The sequence below is a fragment of the Protobothrops mucrosquamatus genome, unplaced genomic scaffold (assembly GCF_001527695.2).
Source record: "Protobothrops mucrosquamatus isolate PMUCROS unplaced genomic scaffold, P.Mucros_1.0 scaffold2372, whole genome shotgun sequence".
Taxonomy (NCBI): domain Eukaryota; kingdom Metazoa; phylum Chordata; class Lepidosauria; order Squamata; family Viperidae; genus Protobothrops; species Protobothrops mucrosquamatus.
In genome coordinates, this window is record NW_015388448.1 from 143,818 (window position 1) to 162,608 (window position 18,791).

General features: G+C 41.1%; 1 protein-coding gene across 5 annotated transcripts; it reads left to right on the forward strand.

Annotated features, from left to right (window-relative positions):
* Positions 1–10,161: 10,161 nt before the first annotated feature.
* TARDBP (TAR DNA binding protein) lies at positions 10,162–18,689 on the forward strand. 5 transcript variants are annotated; one of them, XM_015824846.1, is made up of 8 exons: positions 10,162–10,303; positions 12,679–12,733; positions 13,063–13,316; positions 13,556–13,719; positions 14,028–14,168; positions 14,502–14,672; positions 15,446–15,563; positions 16,699–18,689. In XM_015824846.1, exons 2-8 carry the CDS (start codon positions 12,723–12,725, stop codon positions 16,761–16,763), a joined length of 924 nt encoding a protein of 307 aa, XP_015680332.1. In that variant the 5' UTR covers positions 10,162–10,303; positions 12,679–12,722; the 3' UTR covers positions 16,764–18,689. The 5 variants fall into 5 exon arrangements, with proteins under 5 accessions (XP_015680332.1, XP_015680333.1, XP_015680334.1 ...); XM_015824847.1 differs by having other exon boundaries at positions 15,446–15,548; XM_015824848.1 differs by lacking the exon at positions 16,699–18,689 and adding an exon at positions 16,475–16,665.
* The last annotated feature ends 102 nt before the right edge of the window (positions 18,690–18,791 follow it).

Genomic DNA, 18,791 nt, shown 5'->3' on the forward strand with positions numbered 1-18,791 from the left:
AAAATATGATCCGTTGAGTGCAAATTTTACTAACTTCCTTAGCAGAAGATAATTTTTATGGAAGGTGAAGGTGAGAAAGAACTTTTTAAAACCTAATTTTTAAATAAAGTATATAAACAAAGAGAAATAGAAATTAAGGGACGGCAACAAAGCAAAAACGAATAAACAAAGAATCTTAAAAAAATAATAGCCAGGGGGCTATAGTCCCAGTGTATCATTAATTATGAATGGTCAAACTAAATACTTTGGTGTAAATAACAAAAGATGGTTATTAAGCTTTAAGCTAGCATAAATATCAAGAACCATATACCAATAATAGTATATGTCATTGCACGAAATTGTAAGCTACAGGAGATCGAATCAAAACCAAGAATTTTGCTTCGAACATCCCATGGAATTGAAATCTCTATATAAAATGATGTGTATAGCATACTGTAAATGATTGTATTACCTAGTTGGGTAATGAAATGTTTAGCAGAATAACCACCAAGCTCAGAGAGCACCAAGGGACCCAACAGTTTAACCCTGAGTTACAAACATTCTCATCTTAACTATATACATAAAAGAACCAAACTTTTGGATGGAATATAAATCCATATATTGTTATAAGTCCAGGAATGGTGCTTTGAATTATGTGCCAGATGTACTTTTAAAGCACAAAAACGAGAAAGAAGCCTTTCAATATTTAATATTATACTTTAATATGAATTTTAAGACTTTAAATATTTAATATTTGGATTTCTAATAGTTCTTAAAAACCATGAATGTACTGGGGCACTTCACCGTCCTGTTGACAAGCAGGAAAGCACAGCTAGGATGGCCTACGGCAGTGATGGCGAGCCTTTTAGAGACCGAGTGCCCAAACTGCAACCCAAAACCCACTTATTTATCGCCAGGTGTCAGGTGGGCGTGGCCCACTGGGTGGGCGTGTCTGTGGTCATGGCAGACTGGGTGGGTGTGGCCAAGGTGGGCGTGGTCACCTTGTTGTTGCTCGTGGGGAGGGACGCCTGTGGGGGCCGGGCAGGGTTGGGGGAGATCCAGGGGGTCTCTGGCAGGTGGGGCGGTGGGCAGGAGGCTCGTCCTGCGGGGTGAGACAAGGCAAGATGAGGCAGGGCAGGGGTGGCATTGTCGCAGGGCAAGGCGAGGCAGGGGCTGCTGCTGCCTTGACATCATCGGCCCCCGCACACAAAGGCTAGTGAGCACATGGGGGCCGACAGTGTCCGTCAACAGCCACAGCCTACGGGCCCCTCGACCGGCGCACTCTGGGGCTCCGCAGTCTGCTGCCAGCAGTTCAGAGAAGCTGCCTCTGAGCTGGCCGGCCGGCCAACAGCTAAGGAGGCGATGCAGTGGGTCGTGCCCAGGAAAAGGAGAGCATGCGAGGCCAGGAGGGATGGGATGGGGGGAGAGAAACCAGCCATGCTGGGATACATCTGGCTACATGGGACCTCAGCGAGTTAGAAGACAGCTGGTTGAAGAGGGACAGTTGCCATCTCCGGGGCATGGTGCGCGTGCCCACAGAGAGGGCTCTGAGTGCCGCCTCTGGCACACGTGCCATAGGTTCGCCACCACTGGCCGATGGTGTTATTAACACTGGAAAAAGAGTTTAGAGTTTCTCTCTATGTGAATTTCCTCCCGTGTGCATCCCGTGCAATGCTAGATCATAGGCTAATATAGTAACAGTCATGACTTTCCCAGTTGTAACACATGACTGTGAAAAGTCCACCATCAGAAAGTGAAGAGAGAAAACGAACTGCAACTGTACTAATACAGTACAGTATTAGGTGAAGTAATGTCAGGATTTTCACTAGAAGCGCCGACAATAAAACTAAAGTTTATTTGGATGCCTAACATGAAATCAAAATGCTGTAATTGGAGGAGACCTTAATGCTTAGAAAATCCCAAGGCAATTAAAAAGAAGCAGAAAACAAAGTAGCTGGATACTCTAACACAGGCATTCACAGCATACTATCCCAAGAACAAATAACTCTTTACAGTTGGGAGATGAAGGCATCCAGACGGTGTCCTTCTAGGATTTCAAATTTATACCCAGCAATGCTGCTGAAGAACTTTATATTCATGCTAAATTCTTGCCACTTCTCCTTGTAGAGAGCAACTCCTACCTTAATACAGCTAAATCTCCAGGAGTTTTTCAACTGTGTCACTGTGGCAGGACTTGAACAACACACTTCAGCTTGTTGTTTTTTTTTCCCCACATGTTACATCTGGCTAATGCAGAATGAAGAAGGAAAAAAACAAAACAAAACAAGCCACACATGTTTTGATTGAAGCCTTTTTTCTTCAAAAATGCCAACATTAAAGGAAGGTTTTTGCTTTGTAAAACTGAAACTATAAAATAGTTCTGAAATTGAATCTGGGGGATTAAAGAAGCCACATGAAAAGAGGAATGAATAGTTGGACATTTACTTCCGACACAGAACTCGGAGGCAAACATGTGCCCTCCAGCTTGCTTGAATAAGTGGAATCTTACACAAACAATTCCATTTTTTTTTAATTTCGTGTGGAACTAAGAAAAGATATTTGGAATTTGTTATGGATATCTACACAAAAACTATTCATTTTTAAATTTATTTAAAAAAAAAACCAAACGCTTTCAAACTAAATTGGAAAGATGAGATGAAAACACCAAATTATTCCTAATTTCCTTGGGCAATGTGCTTGATTTTACCTATAGCAGGAAAGCCTTTTTAGTGGGATAATGTGCATGTTTACAAACAGTAGATCTATTATCTCTCTGCCTTCAATATAAATCCATTCAGAAATTTCCCTAAAATTATTCTATTTATTCTTCCTCCTGGTCTGATGTGGAACTGAAAACACTAGCATGATACCTCCAACTGGCTTAAAACCCACATTTGTATGAAGACTGATCACAATCTCCTTTCCCAAGGCTTATGGCATCCATTTATTTAAAATATTTACAGCAAAACCCGCATGCAAAGAATCTCCGTGTTAGATTATGATTCATACACCGAACAAAGGTAAAACAGCAAAGCTAAGTAAAATAATTTACTTTCAAACACTCAGAAATACACTTAACAAAGCTAACCAAGTATTTAAGAACAAAGGCATTGTCAGATTGTGGATGTTGTCATAAATGTGAAGATAAAAAGTCTTTACCTAATGCAAATAAGATAATGTTGACAGTGGCTTAGCCTCATAGGGAAGTGTGATCAGTACCAGGGATGGAGGACAGTACAATAAATAAACCAGTTAAGGTAAGTCTATCTATACAGTCACTAAGAATTGATAATAAATAAATGGCTCATATTCGGTCAGTCAATCAATCAGCTGGGAACTACAAGGAAAGGCAAAATATTCCCTAGCTCATGTTAACCAACTCACAGGCACCTATTGGGTAAATAGAATAGAACAGAGCTGGAAGGGACCTTGGAGGTCTTCTAGTCCAGCCCCTTGATCAAGCAGGAGAACCTATACCATTTCAGACAAATAATATTTCCCAATACAGGCTGAAATGATAGTGAATTGTTTTGTATTGTTTTGCTATGGGAGATGGTAATGGGGATAGGCAAAAAGCAAGTAGTTCAGATTTGTCCAGTTCCCCCCCCCCCCCGGGACTACTAGATGCAGCCTAACAAACTGATCTATCCTTTTATCAGGCTTGCCCACAGATACATATTTATGCTGGTTCTTTAAGATCAGTGAATATATTTTGATATTTCAGGTTACAAAAGCTTCCCGGCAGAATTGCTGGAACCCTTGCTCGCTTGTGTCTGGTAATTATCCAAATAGCTACTTATAAATCTGCAAGGTATTTCCAAAGCAGAAAATCAACAAAAAGAGGCAATTTTGCTAGTCCATGTGCCCACTGACTGAGCACTAGAAGCTATGTCAGCTCTAGAAGGAATATTTGGATCATAACCCAAGCCACAGACTATTACAACTGCACGATAACCTCACAGTGTTTGGCTGCTGAAGCCTCATTATATGGAAGCCTCTTTCATAAATCTGACTGCCTCCCAGTTACCATTTTGTTTAATATTGAGATATTAAAGAAATATGGAAAAGATTTTAAAATAATTATTAAAACACAACTAGCCGTGTATTTGACTTAAGAAGCAATATCATTTTCTCTACTGAAAAAAAATAAAAGGAAAAAACCCTTAAGTTGATTGTGTTGAAGGCCTTGCACCTTTCAGAGATAATAAAACTGCCAATCAAAGGGATTTTCAAATATGGAAATGCTCATCCTTTATGTTTTATAGCCCCCTCAGTGAACATTAAAAACGTATTATGAAGCTCTCACTGCAGTAGCAAGTACCCCCTAAATTTGCACTCATAACTATTGAAATCACATTGCCTTCCTTCAGAGCCAGCTACTGTAAGTGTGCCTTACCCGCACCCACCCTTTCCACAGCCAAAGAGTTCTATGGTTCAGTCCTGGATGACTTGCCATTTTGAAAAATAAAAGAGAATTCTCCATTTCCCCATACGGACAGCTTGGGTCAGCGAAAGAGAACAGATTATGCCTCTTGCGACACCAAATTCGGGCAAAAAGACATTTCTTCAACTGGTGGAGCTGTTCAAACAGAAAATATTGCCCCCTTATGTCCAAAGTGGGAATTCCACAGTTTTCTTGATGAAAATAGAGAGGACTTGGAGCTTAAACCTACTGATATCTCTGCTCATAAGAAAGGATGACTGAATTCCACAAGGTTTCTCTCAGCTATGCAAGTAGTAGTTCTCAGGGAGCAAGCCCTATTGAATACTATGAGACCTGCTTCAGAATAATGATCCAGAATAATTAGGGTCATGTTGTAAAAAATAGTAAATGGTAAATAGTAAAAAATAGTGGAAGGAAGTTCTATAACAGTGTGTGTGTGTGTGTATGTGTATGTGTGTGTGTGCAATTTAATTCTGCATGTAATACAACAGTGCATTGACTGGATTCAGAATCTATGATCTGTTTGCTTCATGGGCCTTTCATTTAGAAAATCAGAGCTGCTTAATTCATTCTTTTCATCAGTCTTCATGCAGGCAGAAACTATAGCCCAACCTACTAAAAACGTAACTGTAAAAGACAGACTAGAAATAAAAATTAAAATAAGCAAGAAAATGGTATAAGAGAATACCTGTCTGACCTTGATGAATATAAATCACTGGGACCTAATGGATTACATCCCAGAGTTCTGAAGGAGCTGGCAGGTGTCATCTCAGAATCATTGCACCATATCTTTAAAAAAAATCCTGGAGCGCTGTGAAACTACCAGAGGATTGGAAAAGCACTGATGGGGTTCCCATCTTCAAAAAAAGGAAAAAAACCCAGACTCACTGTCTGTCAGCTAAACCAGACATGTCAAACACAAGGCCTGGGGGCCGGATGTGGCCCGCGAAGTGGTTTCATGTGGCCCGCAAAGCCATCCTGGAAACAGTGAGGGAATGGCCCCCGCTGCCTTGGCCCTGGCCCAGGCCAGCCAGGAGCCAATGTACAATTTTGTGGTGGCCATATCTATGCTGAAAGGCATTCAGTCTTAGCACCACAAGGCCGTCTAGAAACAGAGAGGAACCAGCCCCTGCCGCGTCGGCCCCGCCCCCCGGGTGCATGCTGGGGAGGTGTCATTCTTTGTGAGGAATGAAGAAATGGACCATGCCTTGGCGCTTGCCCCGATCCCACCCCCTTCTGCCAGAGACCCTCAGATCTGTCCCACTCCTGCCCAGGCCCCCACAGGCACCCTTGACACGAACGATGTAGAGCTGGCCATGCCCACCCAGTAGGCCACACCCACTCCATCCATGCCCACCCAGTAGGCCGCAACCACCCTGGCCACACACACACCCAAGAGCAACCGCAATGCTGATGCGGCCCTCAATGAAATTGAGTTTGACACCCCTGAGCTAAACAGTCAATTCAGTATATGACAGTCTCCTGTGTTGGTCCTACCTATCTCTTGACAGGTGAGTGTGCATCTAGAATAAGGACTATAATAAAATTTAGGACGTATTTAAGCAATTTCATCACTAATGATTTTCATAAAGTTGTCTTTTTATGAATTCAATGTTTCATCCAAACAGTATCAACAGTCTGAGGCACCCCTTCAACATATGGACAGTGGTGGCAGTGATCACCCCACTTCTTCCTCCCATTTTCTCCTTTATAGAGACAAGCAAGAGATACTTAAATTCCTGGCATCGTGGTTGATGTTGCTTCAAGTCCCAGAGTGCAAATGACTTTCTGGTTCTAATGAGAAAACAGCTGTGCTGGAGCAGCTCTGCTGCTGAATCCTGCTGTGGTAATTGCCAGCTCTCTGTGTTATTTAGACCGGGAGCTTTTAGCTACTTGCATCTTGCTGTGTCAAAGGAGCTAATGGCTGAGAAAGAGCTATGTCTCCAGTAGTCTCAGCAAGGGCCGTCTTCTGCTCCTTGCTCACAAGACATTTGCTGATATCATACCCTGCCCCAGTCCAGTCTGGCCATTTTGAATTGAAATGCCCATAGGTCACAGCTTCTATCTAACTATGGAATTCTAGACAGAAGCAAACACTCTTTTTAAAGTATTTTCAGAAAATATATTGATTCTGGAAAACTGATGTGCACCATAACTTGATTTAGTGATATATAATGCAATAAATCCAGCTGCTTTTGGAGCCAGAGGCCTAAGGGATCAAGATGGGCTGTCAATCTTTTTAAAAGAACCAGGCTGGTACTGTTTGATGCAGGACCAGCATATATCCACAGAGGAACTTTAGCATCTTCATTAAGCAAACAAAATAGCAGGTGGAAGCAGGCAGATGCCTATTGACTATAGCAGCCACTAGGTGGCAGTAAGGAGACACTCTACAGATTTTCTCCTGCACTGTTTAGCACAGTGTTTCTCAACCTTGACAAGTTTAAGATGTATAGATTTCAACTCCCAGAATTCCTCAGCCAGCAGTGAATTCTGGGAGTTGAAGTTCACACCTCTTAAAATTGTTGGTTATTCTGTTAGGGCTCTGCTCTTAATGTGGACAAGGGCGGTTCATCTGAGACATTTCTCTTGGAGGTCCCAGAGAAAACTACTTATGGTTCTGTTCACTTTGTTAGCTTTAACGACACTGCCATTGTAACAATAATTAAAGCAAGTGCACAGATAAAAGGATTAGAAGGGCCATGATCTTTCAGAAGACTAGGCTTTGGCAACAGAATAACATAGGAGGAACGTCAAGGAAAAACGGTTAGTTCATTAGAGGGTCACGCTATTGTACAGGTATCAATTAACCTACAGTTAAACAGGTTATCTCTGATTCAGACAAAGAAGAAAAAACAAGATTGGTTTGCAAGTCAAAGATCTCACAACATAGTTATTTGAAGCTAAACTGTTTTTACAAGTAGCTATATTTCAATAACCATTTCTGCTTCTTTGTTGCTAATCATTACATCATGTGCACATTTACCTTGACAACAAGTTTTTTAAATTTACCATGTTACATATTAGGTTGTAGGTACACTTAACTAAATGTGCTTAGTAGCTGCAGATTTATATTCCATGGGGCATTGGCTAAACTGTCAAAGTATGGGAATACCTGAAGATCAATATGCCTAACTGAGCTGTTATGCCAGGATAAAGATTTTTTTTATTATTATTATGTGGCTTAAAATTGCATTTGGTGAAGAAACAAGTGAAGAAAGTAGGATTATTATACCAAAATTCCAAATGACTAAAAAGATTATTTTTCTGCAGTGTGTGCAAGTCAGAAACTAAGAAGGCTTCTGTGGCTAATCACAATCTTTGGGATATTGTTTTTAAGTTGGAACAAAATAAAGTATAAATGTTCACAATATCCACTTACCTGTGTAGAGCCTTTTTTTCCTTTTCTTCTGATCACTTGTGTTTGCACCAGAATTCTTTCTGTAACATGTTTACTAAGGAGAAAAGTAATCCAAACAAACTGGAAGTCAAATGCAATTGCAACTATTAGCAACATTTTACAGCCTCAGAAACTAAACAAGTAATCCACATATTTTTTCAGAGACAAGATGTAGAACTAAGTAATCTTTTCGCCTGCACTTAGTTCATTCATTTCCAGATAGGATTGCATGTTGCCAACAAGAAAAAGTTTTTGCAAAAGAGAACTGAAACTTCTCTCATCAGATAAATCAGGGGGTCTTGGCCCTTTTATGACTTGTGGACTTCAACTCCCAGAATTCCTCAGCCAGCATGTCTGGCTGAGGAATTCTGGGAGTTGAAGTCCACAAGTCATAAAAGGGCCAAGTTTGAAGACCCCCTGATGTATACATGATTAGGAAGACTCCAGTTTCACTAATCTAAATGGGGGAAATCCAATGCCAGTTATAAGACTAATAACTATATAGAAATGTCTTGCAATTAAAAGGAAAGGAAATTTAATAGGAAGATATCAACACTGTACCACTATGTTCTAACTATAAATGCCAATTTCAAAAGAATGACTGGCAAACAGAGTAATATTTCAGCATAAATTATGTCAGTCAAATGTTTGATAGACATATCTAGAGCTCCAGTTGCTGTTCAACTGTATTAACTTTAAACTGAACTTGGACCAGCTTTCTTTCAAACAGAGAATAAATTCAATAAAATAGTCTTGGGTAAAGCTAAACCACACAACTATGCTCTCCAAAACAGATAAAATAGTTCAGAACAAATAGGAGGAAAAGAATAAGTGAAACCAACCAAATTTTAGACCTTCTCTTGGATATCTCTAAGACATTTGTAATATCTTAGAAATACTCTACCTGATCTTGGAGGTTTGGTTATACCTCCTAATTTGATTCAAGCCATGGTTTGAGAACCAGGCCTCATTTGCCTGTATTTTATACATCACTCCAACTCCTCATAGAAAGTCACAATATGGTTGGGTTGGTTTTGGCTTACTACACGTGAAACCAGCTATTATATGTGAATCATAGTTCTGTATGATGCAACAGCCATGCTAGTTTTGGGTTATTCAGCACATTGTCACCAAAATTTGGCTTAGCCACAAATGTGAACACATTCCTCTTTAGGAAAAACAGATTAATTTTAGATACTGGATGTGGCCATAAAGAGAGAGGTTAAACCAGACTGCAGGCTACATAGTATCTAATGTTTTAAAAATTGCCACCTCAAGTGGTAACAAAATAGCTTGCCTTGCAGTAAATTGTCTCATTTATTCTTTACTACTTTCTAGCAGAACATGGAATGTTGAAAATACAATACACAAAATGTATTTTAAAGAAATGAAAGGAAAAACAGGATACTCTTATTTGTATACAGCTTATTCTGTGGGTTTCTTTCTGGCTTGCTCTTGTAACTCTTGGGCATATACTGTTCACTTGACATTTACTATGTGGCTTTTTGTAAATAATCAGCTTTTTTATGCGTCAGGTGCAGTATTTTAAATTAGAAATAAAGCTTCTACAAGGGTCTATTCCAATGCATTGGCTGTAGGCACGACCCAGGGTGAGTTTCAACCCCTCTAAATGTTTAAAATATTAAATGCAAAAGTTCTGCAAGAATTATTGAGGGGAAAAGAGGAGTCTAGTTGCAAAACCGGCCTTTTATAGCTCTGAATTTCGCTACAAAGTCAACTTCGGTAGTCTACACGCATCTCAGGAGGAAATTTGGGGGTAAGAATACACTTTTTGAGAAATTTGGGGGTAAAAATACACTTTTTGAGGGGGCCGCTTGTTAAAAACTGCAGCGCAAAAACCTACACCAATCCCTTCGTCACAAAGGAAATGGAAGACTTCGCACTTCCGGGACTGCGCATGCGCTATTTTTTCCCGCCCTTTCCCCGCTCGGGTTCCCCAGATCCCGCCTCTTTCCACATGCGCAGAAATAACAGACGCTACTGAAACGAGCTTTCCTTAAAGAGTCTGGCGCCTCTCCACTAACAACTTGGCATCATCGTTGTAAACGCATGCGCATGACACGGCCGAGTGGGCCATACCACTCCTGGGTTTCTGTAAGGGGGGAGGAACTGTACCACAGACTTCAAATTAGGTCCTTTGGCGAAGAAAGAGAATGTGAGAAACTTCGAAATGGAAATAGTAGTAAAAAGAATTTTGAACTATGCCCCCTCCGGAGCACATTTTTCCCTCGCGATGATCAAAGCCTTCAGTGAGACGTCCCGACGTCCCCCCCCCAAGCGCCTTGGCGTGGCTCGTTCTGGGACCCGCTTTGGTCCGCAGTTGCTGAGGGGAAAAGAGGGCGCCGCCATTTTGTCGACAGCGAGGAGAGTGGAGGCCTCAGCCGGGAGCTTGCCCAAGGTCCTCTCGCGGCCCAGTCGCAACCGATTCTGTCTTGTCCTGCCTAGGCTTCGCGCCAGCGGTGAGTCCAGGGGTTGGAGGACGAGTCGGCTTGGCGCAGGGGTCGCCCGAGGGGGGAAAGGCCGGGCCCTCACGCGGAGGCTGCGGTGACTGAAACCCCGCCGAGCCCCGATGGCGGGTATGGGCCTTTCTCTCGCGCTCTTCTCCAGCTGGGAGCCTTCCATGTTTGAGGGAACTACAATTTCCACCATTTAGCCAGCGAGGCCTTCTTTTCGCAAAAGGCGCCTTCCAGTTCGTGCTGGCTCCCGCTGCGCCCCCCCTCCCCCCAATTCCGAGCCAGTGCTGAGAGGAATGGAGGTTGATGGGACTTGTAGTTCAGAGGAGGTGGTGGTCTTGGATCAGAGCCAAACGAGGCTTGCCTCAGTTCTGGGCCTCTGCTCCTTATTTCAAGTATTTTTCAACCTGTGTCTTTTTTTTTTCCTCCCTCCCGCCGCTGATTTTGAAAACCTAAATAAAGGTCGGACTAAGAACTTGGATGGGGAACCACTAGCAAATCCTAGGGCTGTCAGTTCGTCTGAGAAGTTTAAAAAAAAAAAATCTCTAAAGAAGGCAGTAAACAAATCACTTCGGTATTGTGTCAAGAAAATTTCGTGGATATTACGACGAAGCAATGAGAAGTCAAGGAAACTTCTTACTTCCAAGTTGTTTCTAAATTGCTGAGTTACCTCCTTCGATAGGACAATTGGAAAAAGAGAGGAATTTTTTTTTTGCGTAATTATTTCGAGAATATTTAATCTAATCTCCAGGGTACATTTTATGGGTAATTTTCTCCCAGGGTGGCTACATTTGTAGCTGTTTGTACCATTAGAGTGTGTGTTTACAGTTGTAAACAAAACAAAAAAAGCATCTTGCAAGAAAATCCATTTGCAGCAGAAATGGATTGTCCTTGAATTTCTATTAGATCCCGCAGTTTTTATCAGCAGTTGTTGCAAAGTTGTGTGCTTGCCATCCAGTAAGAACTCTGTAAGTGGTCTGTTAGGGGCAACCAAGTGGGAGGAAAATTAGCTCTGACATCCCAGAATGATAGAGGAGTCAGTTCAAGAAAATACATACATTCTGTACTATATCATCTTCATCCCATTGATACTGTTAGTGACAGTTTTATTCCAAAGCAGTCTTCTTTGAAACAAGTGAGTCATACGTCCCTGTTGTGGGTTCTTTGAACTGTGTGACCGGAATAAACTTTGTACTCAGCTTTCCATTTGTGATGCTAATGCTATTGCTAATGAAACTCTTCAGAATAGGAAATAGGTTTTTAATGCATATTTTAGAGTCAGAAACAGTTTCAGTCCTTGACTTATAGCAGTTCATTTAGTGACTGTTCAAAGGTACAACAGCACTGGAAAAAAAATAAGTTATGGAGGTTTTTCACAAGTAATGACCATTGCAGCATCCTCATGATCATGTGATCCAAATTCAACTGACTCATATTTATGACAGTTGCCATGTCCTGGGGTCATGTGATCATCTTTTGCGACATTCTGACAAGCAAAATCAATGGGGAAGCCTTAACCGTGTTACTAACTTAACAGTGGCAGTGATTCACTCAGCTGAGAAGAAAGATTGTAAAAGGGAACAAAATTCATTTAACAACTATCTTGCTTAGCAACAGAAATTTTGGACTCAATTGTGGTCCTATGTCGAGGACCACCTGTATGCTATTCCTCATTTTGTGTAAGATTTTTTACTTTTTGTAGTATTGCATGTTAAAAGTTTATTTCTTTAAAGACTTTATATTTAATTTTTCTGCATAGTTACTACTGTGGCAGCTTATAGATCAGTTAAAAACAAGATGGGTGTTGTTTTAATTATACATTTATCCATATCCATACACATATTTTCTCTTTGAGAGTAAGCAACATTATCAGCCTATAAAGTAAAAATACAAGACAAAGAGGAATAAACAAATCATAATACTTTAGGATTCTGTGTAAGAGAAAGGGACCAATTTTGGTGTTGTGGTGTATACAGAAATTGCTGTTTGTTTTAACATGTTCAGTTGAACAGGAAAGCCAAAGGATATACTATAGTCAAAAATGGCTAGTGTCTTGCTGAGCTGGTGGAATTGATTTGCTAATTACCCTGTTACTAAATAGCTGGCTGACGGGTTTCAGTTTGGCAAGATGGCAGGGATAGTAGCTACTTTATAATTAGATTAACTGGAATGTGTTGTGTAGGCTTTAAAGGTAGCGTGTAAGTGTAAATGTAACTGAGCATCTGAATGGCTACTGTTGGAATTAAAATGGTAGTTGGTACTATATTATTTAAATGGAGTGATTTTGTATGCCAAATGTCTGAATGTTAAAAATACAGTATGCATTTTAAAATACAGTAAAATACAATATGCATTCATTATTTTTTCTTTCTGAATTTAAGGACTGTAAGGAAGACACATTAACCTCTGTCTCCCATCTTCCCAAATGCTATTAAGGTAAAAATAAGATGTGTATAAAATAGGATGGTACTTTGTACTGAGGCAGACTCAGTTTAGTATTGTCCATTCTGATTGTAAGTGGATCTTTAGGTTCTTAAATATTTTTCAGTCCCCTGTATTTCTTTCCACTAGAGATACAAGGATTGAATTTACAGCCTTTACCACACAAAGTATGCTCTATTATTTTAGTCACAATCTGTCCTTTTTCAATTCAGGTTCTGTCAAATAAACAGTAGTTAGATTCTGCCATAAGCCAAACCACTGGTTATTTTTGTTTATAAATTGCATGTTGCTTTTTATTCATCTGTTTCTTTTTTACCCTTCAGTAACATCACGGCAGAGATGTCGGAATACATCCGAGTTACAGAAGATGAGAATGAGGAACCCATTGAGATCCCTTCCGAGGATGATGGGACTGTGTTACTCTCCACAGTTACTGCTCAATTCCCAGGGGCATGTGGCCTGCGTTACAGAAACCCGGTGTCTCAGTGTATGAGAGGAGTCCGATTAGTGGAAGGAATTCTTCATGCGCCGGATAATGGCTGGGGAAATTTGGTATACGTGGTGAATTATCCCAAAGGTGTGTGTTTAAAGTTATTCTTTTCTTTTAAAAAAAAAGCTTCTTATCAACTATAACAATACATAGTTGGAAATTAAATCAATTATTCTTTTAAATAATTGGGAATAATAGTTTAAAGTTCTGACTGCACAAACGATCATAGTTCGCTAAAGTATAGGCTGCCCAGCTTCCAGCAACTTTGGGAGCCTTCTTGTTGCGATTAACGTAAATCTGTGTTTGTGTCCATGGCTGTGTCTTAGACAACAAGAGGAAAATGGACGAAACGGATGCTTCGTCAGCCGTTAAAGTGAAACGGGCGGTGCAGAAAACTTCCGATCTGATAGTTTTGGGTCTTCCGTGGAAAACAACAGAGCAAGATCTGAAGGAGTATTTCAGCACGTTTGGAGAAGTTCTCATGGTGCAGGTATCTGGCACAAGCTCTTGATGGTCCTTAACGTTAGAATGAAAATTTAGTTTAGCTGGAGGAGGACTCAGATGGAGCCCCCTCTCAGCAGGGAAGACCTGTCCCTCCTCCCTCTGGGCCAGATGGAACGGCCTTTCCAGGGTTATGCAGCTTTTCATCAGAAACCATAACGCAGGATGGACGCTTCAGCTAAGGGGCAGAACATTAGCATGTTTCCATTATTACGTATTTCAAATTTACTTTAGAAACAAGGCGCATGTAGTGACATAATGCCATTCTGGTCCTATAATCCCCCCCCCTAAATCTAGGTTAAGAAGGACATCAAAACTGGCCACTCAAAGGGGTTTGGCTTTGTGAGATTTACCGACTACGAAACCCAAGTGAAAGTCATGTCCCAGCGTCACATGATCGATGGGAGATGGTGCGACTGCAAGCTCCCCAATTCTAAGGTACGTTATGACATTGGTGGGCGTTGCGGGTCGAATTGGGCCCAGGGATTCTGTTCTACGAAACAAGTTGGCAGAAGACCAGAGCGGTCCGGGCGTTCGTGTAACTTGACGGGGGTTTTGCGAATGGAGCGAAGCCCTTCTTAGTTTTCCAATTTCAAATTCCTTGTCATATCACTTGAACTTTGGAAGGGACAACTTCAAAGTTTCATTTTTTTCCCCCTGTTGGCTACTTGCTGCATTATTATATGGGAGGGGAGAAAAGCCTTTGTTGGTTACGGCCCCTATAACTGTTTTCTTATATAATTAACATAAAATCTTCTGCATTGGTACCAGCAAAGTCCAGATGAACCTTTGCGTAGCAGGAAAGTGTTCGTTGGCCGTTGCACTGATGACATGACTGCCGATGAGCTCCGTCAGTTTTTTTCACAATACGGAGAAGTGGTTGATGTCTTCATTCCCAAACCATTCAGAGCTTTTGCCTTCGTTACGTTTGCTGATGATCAGGTATTCACCCAATGCGCTCTTTCCCCGAGGAGCATGCTCTGTTTTCCTTAAGCAGTTTTGCATTTAATTTCATCGTGTGTTAAATGTAAATGCAGTTGGCTTTTGAATTACGAGGCATATAAATTGCATACATCCTGCTAATGCTTTATTCCTGTCAGCTACCCAATCATTTTAAGAGAGGTGTTCATTCGGGGGAAAGCCTGATCTAAAGTATCTCAGTATTACTGTGTAATTAGATGCTTCCATTTCATTGCCACTGTTTAAATAACAATGGGCACAAAGCAAACCTTGTAAATAAACTTGGCTGTTAATCATTTTTGCCCTTGAGAATGAAGGGGGGAAAAAACAACTCTTAACTCTTGTTTGCCTGGGAAGCTGATTAATCTTGCCACAGACTTCTGGGCCAGTGGTTACTTATAAATTTGTATGAAGCAGCATTCAATTTCAAAATTCAGCTGCCTAAGAGCTATAATCGGGGTAATTGTATGGGATGGGCTCCCTTTTAGAAGGGTCAGTGGAAGCTTTTGTGAGGAAATGGGTTTTTTGTTTCAGACTTGAGCAGAATGGGTATGAAGTACAGTGCAAGTTAAAATTAGTATTGCGCACTCCTGGCGTTTCAGAAAAAGAGAGTAGTTTTCTGCTGTTGTGAGGGAATGCTGGGTAATCATGGCTACTTCAAACGAGCCTAGATATTCATTGCTGCTCTTGTGCTGCTTTTTGTGCATTTGTTGTCTCCCTCCCTTTGCTCAGCCCTCCTTCCTTGTTCCTTACAGGTCGCCCAGTCCCTCTGTGGTGAGGACTTGATCATAAAAGGAATCAGCGTCCATATATCCAATGCTGAGCCTAAGCATAATAGCAGTAGACAACTAGAAAGAGGTGGAAGATTTGGTGGTAATCCAGGAGGCTTTGGGAATCAGGGGGGATTTCCTAACCGGGGGGGAGGCGGGGGAGGCGGTGGACTGGGTAACAGCCAGGGCAGTAACATGGGAGCTGGGATGAACTTTGGGGCCTTTAGCATCAATCCCGCCATGATGGCGGCTGCCCAGGCAGCGCTGCAAAGCAGCTGGGGGATGATGGGCATGCTTGCCAGCCAGCAAAACCAGTCTGGGCCATCAGGGAGCAACCAGCCACAGGGCAACATGCAGAGGGAGCAGAACCAAGGGTTTAGCTCCGGGAGCAATTCCTACGGAAGCTCGAACTCTGGCCCGGCGATAGGGTGGGGCTCCTCCAACACAGGCTCCAGCAGTGGGTTTAACGGCGGGTTTGGTTCAAGCATGGATTCCAAATCATCGGGATGGGGGATGTAAGCAGGCTTAATACTGACTCTGGTGGGAAATCAAATTTTTTTTTTCTAGAGCTCCTGGTAAGTATAATCTAAAGTGCATATACTAAAAGGAAAAAAAAAAAAACCAACCAAATTTGTTCAGTGTGTAGTATATTTCGATAGTATTTTTGACACTTTTTTTTCTTTTGTAAGGGGGAAAAAAAAGATTAAATGAAGTTTTATAGGTTTTGTTACCATGAGTTGGAATACATGAGTTGGGATTATTGAGTGGCTGAACGTGAACTGTTTCCCTGACTGGTAAACGGATGTGCTGCAATTTAAATAGGAATTTGTAAAGATTTGATTCCTCGTTTCCTAGTTAGCTGAGATCTTATGCATGTTTCAAAAAAAAAAAATATCAGAAACTGCATCCTATCCTTATTAATTTTTTTCTTTTAATATTTAATTTGATCCCCCCCGCCATAAGAATTTTTCTCTCTTTCTCTCCTTCCCCCTCCCCCAAATGTCCTGTGTGGAGAATGCAATGTTGGTGTCGGCTTTTTTTCCTTTTAACACTGTCTCCCTTCTCATACTAAAGTACAGTACGGAGACCTCATTTAGTTCTTGCAGTTCATCTCATTTCAAGTGTGTCTGGAAGAAGCACTTCATTGAAAACAGTGCAGTTAAAAAACAAAAAAAACAAAACAAAAAAAAACACAAACACCTATATATAGATATATAAAAAAAAAATATCTGCTTTAGGAATACTCCTGTCTCCATGCTTTCCTCATCCAAGACTCCATCACACTGCACATGCTGCGTCTTAAGATGGTGGGTGTTCCATTTTATCCGCTCCTCTTTTTATTTCATGGAGTCGTACTCAACGCTGTGAACGCAAGGCTGTGAGATGGAAAACCAGAAGGCTTGTTTGAACTTCTGAAAACCTTGTGTGGGATTGGATTTGTGGTGCCAAGGCATGTGAGGGCTTGGTATGTGCGAGAAAAAGAAGGAGGCGCATGCAGAGAGAGACTTGGTGGTGCATTATGGGATTTTTTTAAAAAAACATTTTTTTTTTCTTGACGCAATGTCCCTCGACCCTGTGGCTTTGGTGAGAGAGTGTGCGGAGAGCGATGGGAGCAGACGTACGAATGTTTTCCTTGCATTCAAACGGACATCTGATCTGGAAGAACTTTTAAAAAGGGGGGGGAGGAGGGCGTTTTACTTAGTTAACCAAATTAGTTGGATGTGTTAAGTGAAACGAATATCTGTATATTTTTTTTTTCCTCTCCTTTATGTCAACTCTGCTGTGAATGCTGTATGGTGTGTGTTATTTTGTTCAATGATCCTGTAAGTGTGGTAATGTGAAACGAAGGTGGGGCTTTTGATGGGAACATCCAGTTCGTAGTGTGCTTTCTGTGTATTTTTTTTTCTTCTTTTTTTCTTCCAGCAAAGCTCACTTGCGAGCTCAGGTGTTCCCTTGCGGGTGGACGTTTTTTCTGTCTGTAAGATATCCATATGAATGCTGTTTGCTGAAGTTCTGTGTTTGGATGCTTTTTTATAAGATTTGTCAATGTAGGAAATTCTTAAATAAAACTGATTTAAGTAATACGTGTGTGTGTTTGACAGCCCCCAGGAGCAAAAGAGCTCCTATTTTTTAATTGATTAAAAGTATCATTTAGGATAAAAATTAAGTTTTTAAAAAATGTTTTTTAGGTTTGCCTGCCTCATGTAGCAGAAACTCCAAAACTTAAGACCCAGCCTTATCTTCATACCTTTTGCGATAAACATCTGAAATGCAATTCTGTTACATGAAGTACCCCATCCCTGGTCAGCAGGCACCACTAATTTCCTGGGTGTAAGCAAAGATCCCAAATAACCCTTGAGTATCTATAGCATTGTGTTCTCAGGGCATTCAGCCCTGCTGGGAATAGGATGCTATTAACCTCAGTTTCAATGTGGTGAACAGTTGGACAAAGTGTTGGCAAACATTTGGCTCTAAATGATAGTTGCAGGCCTTATACTGTTCCTTACTCGATACAAACTTACAGCTTTCATTTGGTAGGTAGTGGGAGCCGTCAATTTGGTCCCAACTAAATTTATACATTTTAAAACCTCCTTTCGCTTCCCTGATTTTGTTTGCATTTCAGCCTAAAATCCTATTTCCTTTTAAAGGACGTTAGTGTAGGTCTTAAAACTTATGTGCTGGGTGCTTATTGTGGCGTGGTTGTTCGATACTAAAAACTGGTTTATTACTCCAGAAGATGGTTCTTGATGTAAAGCAGATCTGTGACTATTCCAAAGGACATAATAAGTCTTACATTGCGTAATCTTTACTTCGCCTAAATCCGATCCTTTTGCCAAAATCTGTACCATCTGCATTTTGCATTTTAGCACTTGCATTAACACCAGCTACTGCTGCTGAGTAACACTTAATATGGTTTTCTCGGACCTCCCAAGGCTAAACTGTGTCATCCCAGGAAGGATCCTGAGGGTAAGTTTGATACCTCACTAGCATGGTTTCAGTAATTTATGTTAGCTTGTATTTATAAAGCCCAAGGGCCACTTCTGAACAGAGAGGGGGACCCATGCGGTGATCATTTTAATGCTACTTCAAGCACTAAGGGCTCTAATGTCCCTTCCCTTCCAATCCCTAAGCATCTTAGAAATGTTTTCAAACATGATTCATATCGTTAATTTTTTTCCCCCGTTAGTGTTGAAAGTGAGTTTAATAAACAGAATTCTCATAACTTGATTGTCTGGAGTCTTGTTTTTAACTTTTGTAGCCCTTGTATGTATTGTGCTAATGCAATTTAAAGAGGGAAATAAGGAACACAGTCGGTTTACCACCGCTAGAA

Excerpts from the sequence above, each read along its gene's own strand:
- TARDBP (XM_015824844.1), top strand. Across the intron at positions 13,317-13,555 it reads CGTGGTGAATTATCCCAAAG|ACAACAAGAGGAAAATGGAC; the intron begins GTGTGTGTTTAA and ends GCTGTGTCTTAG. Across the intron at positions 14,673-15,445 it reads TTACGTTTGCTGATGATCAG|GTCGCCCAGTCCCTCTGTGG; the intron begins GTATTCACCCAA and ends TGTTCCTTACAG.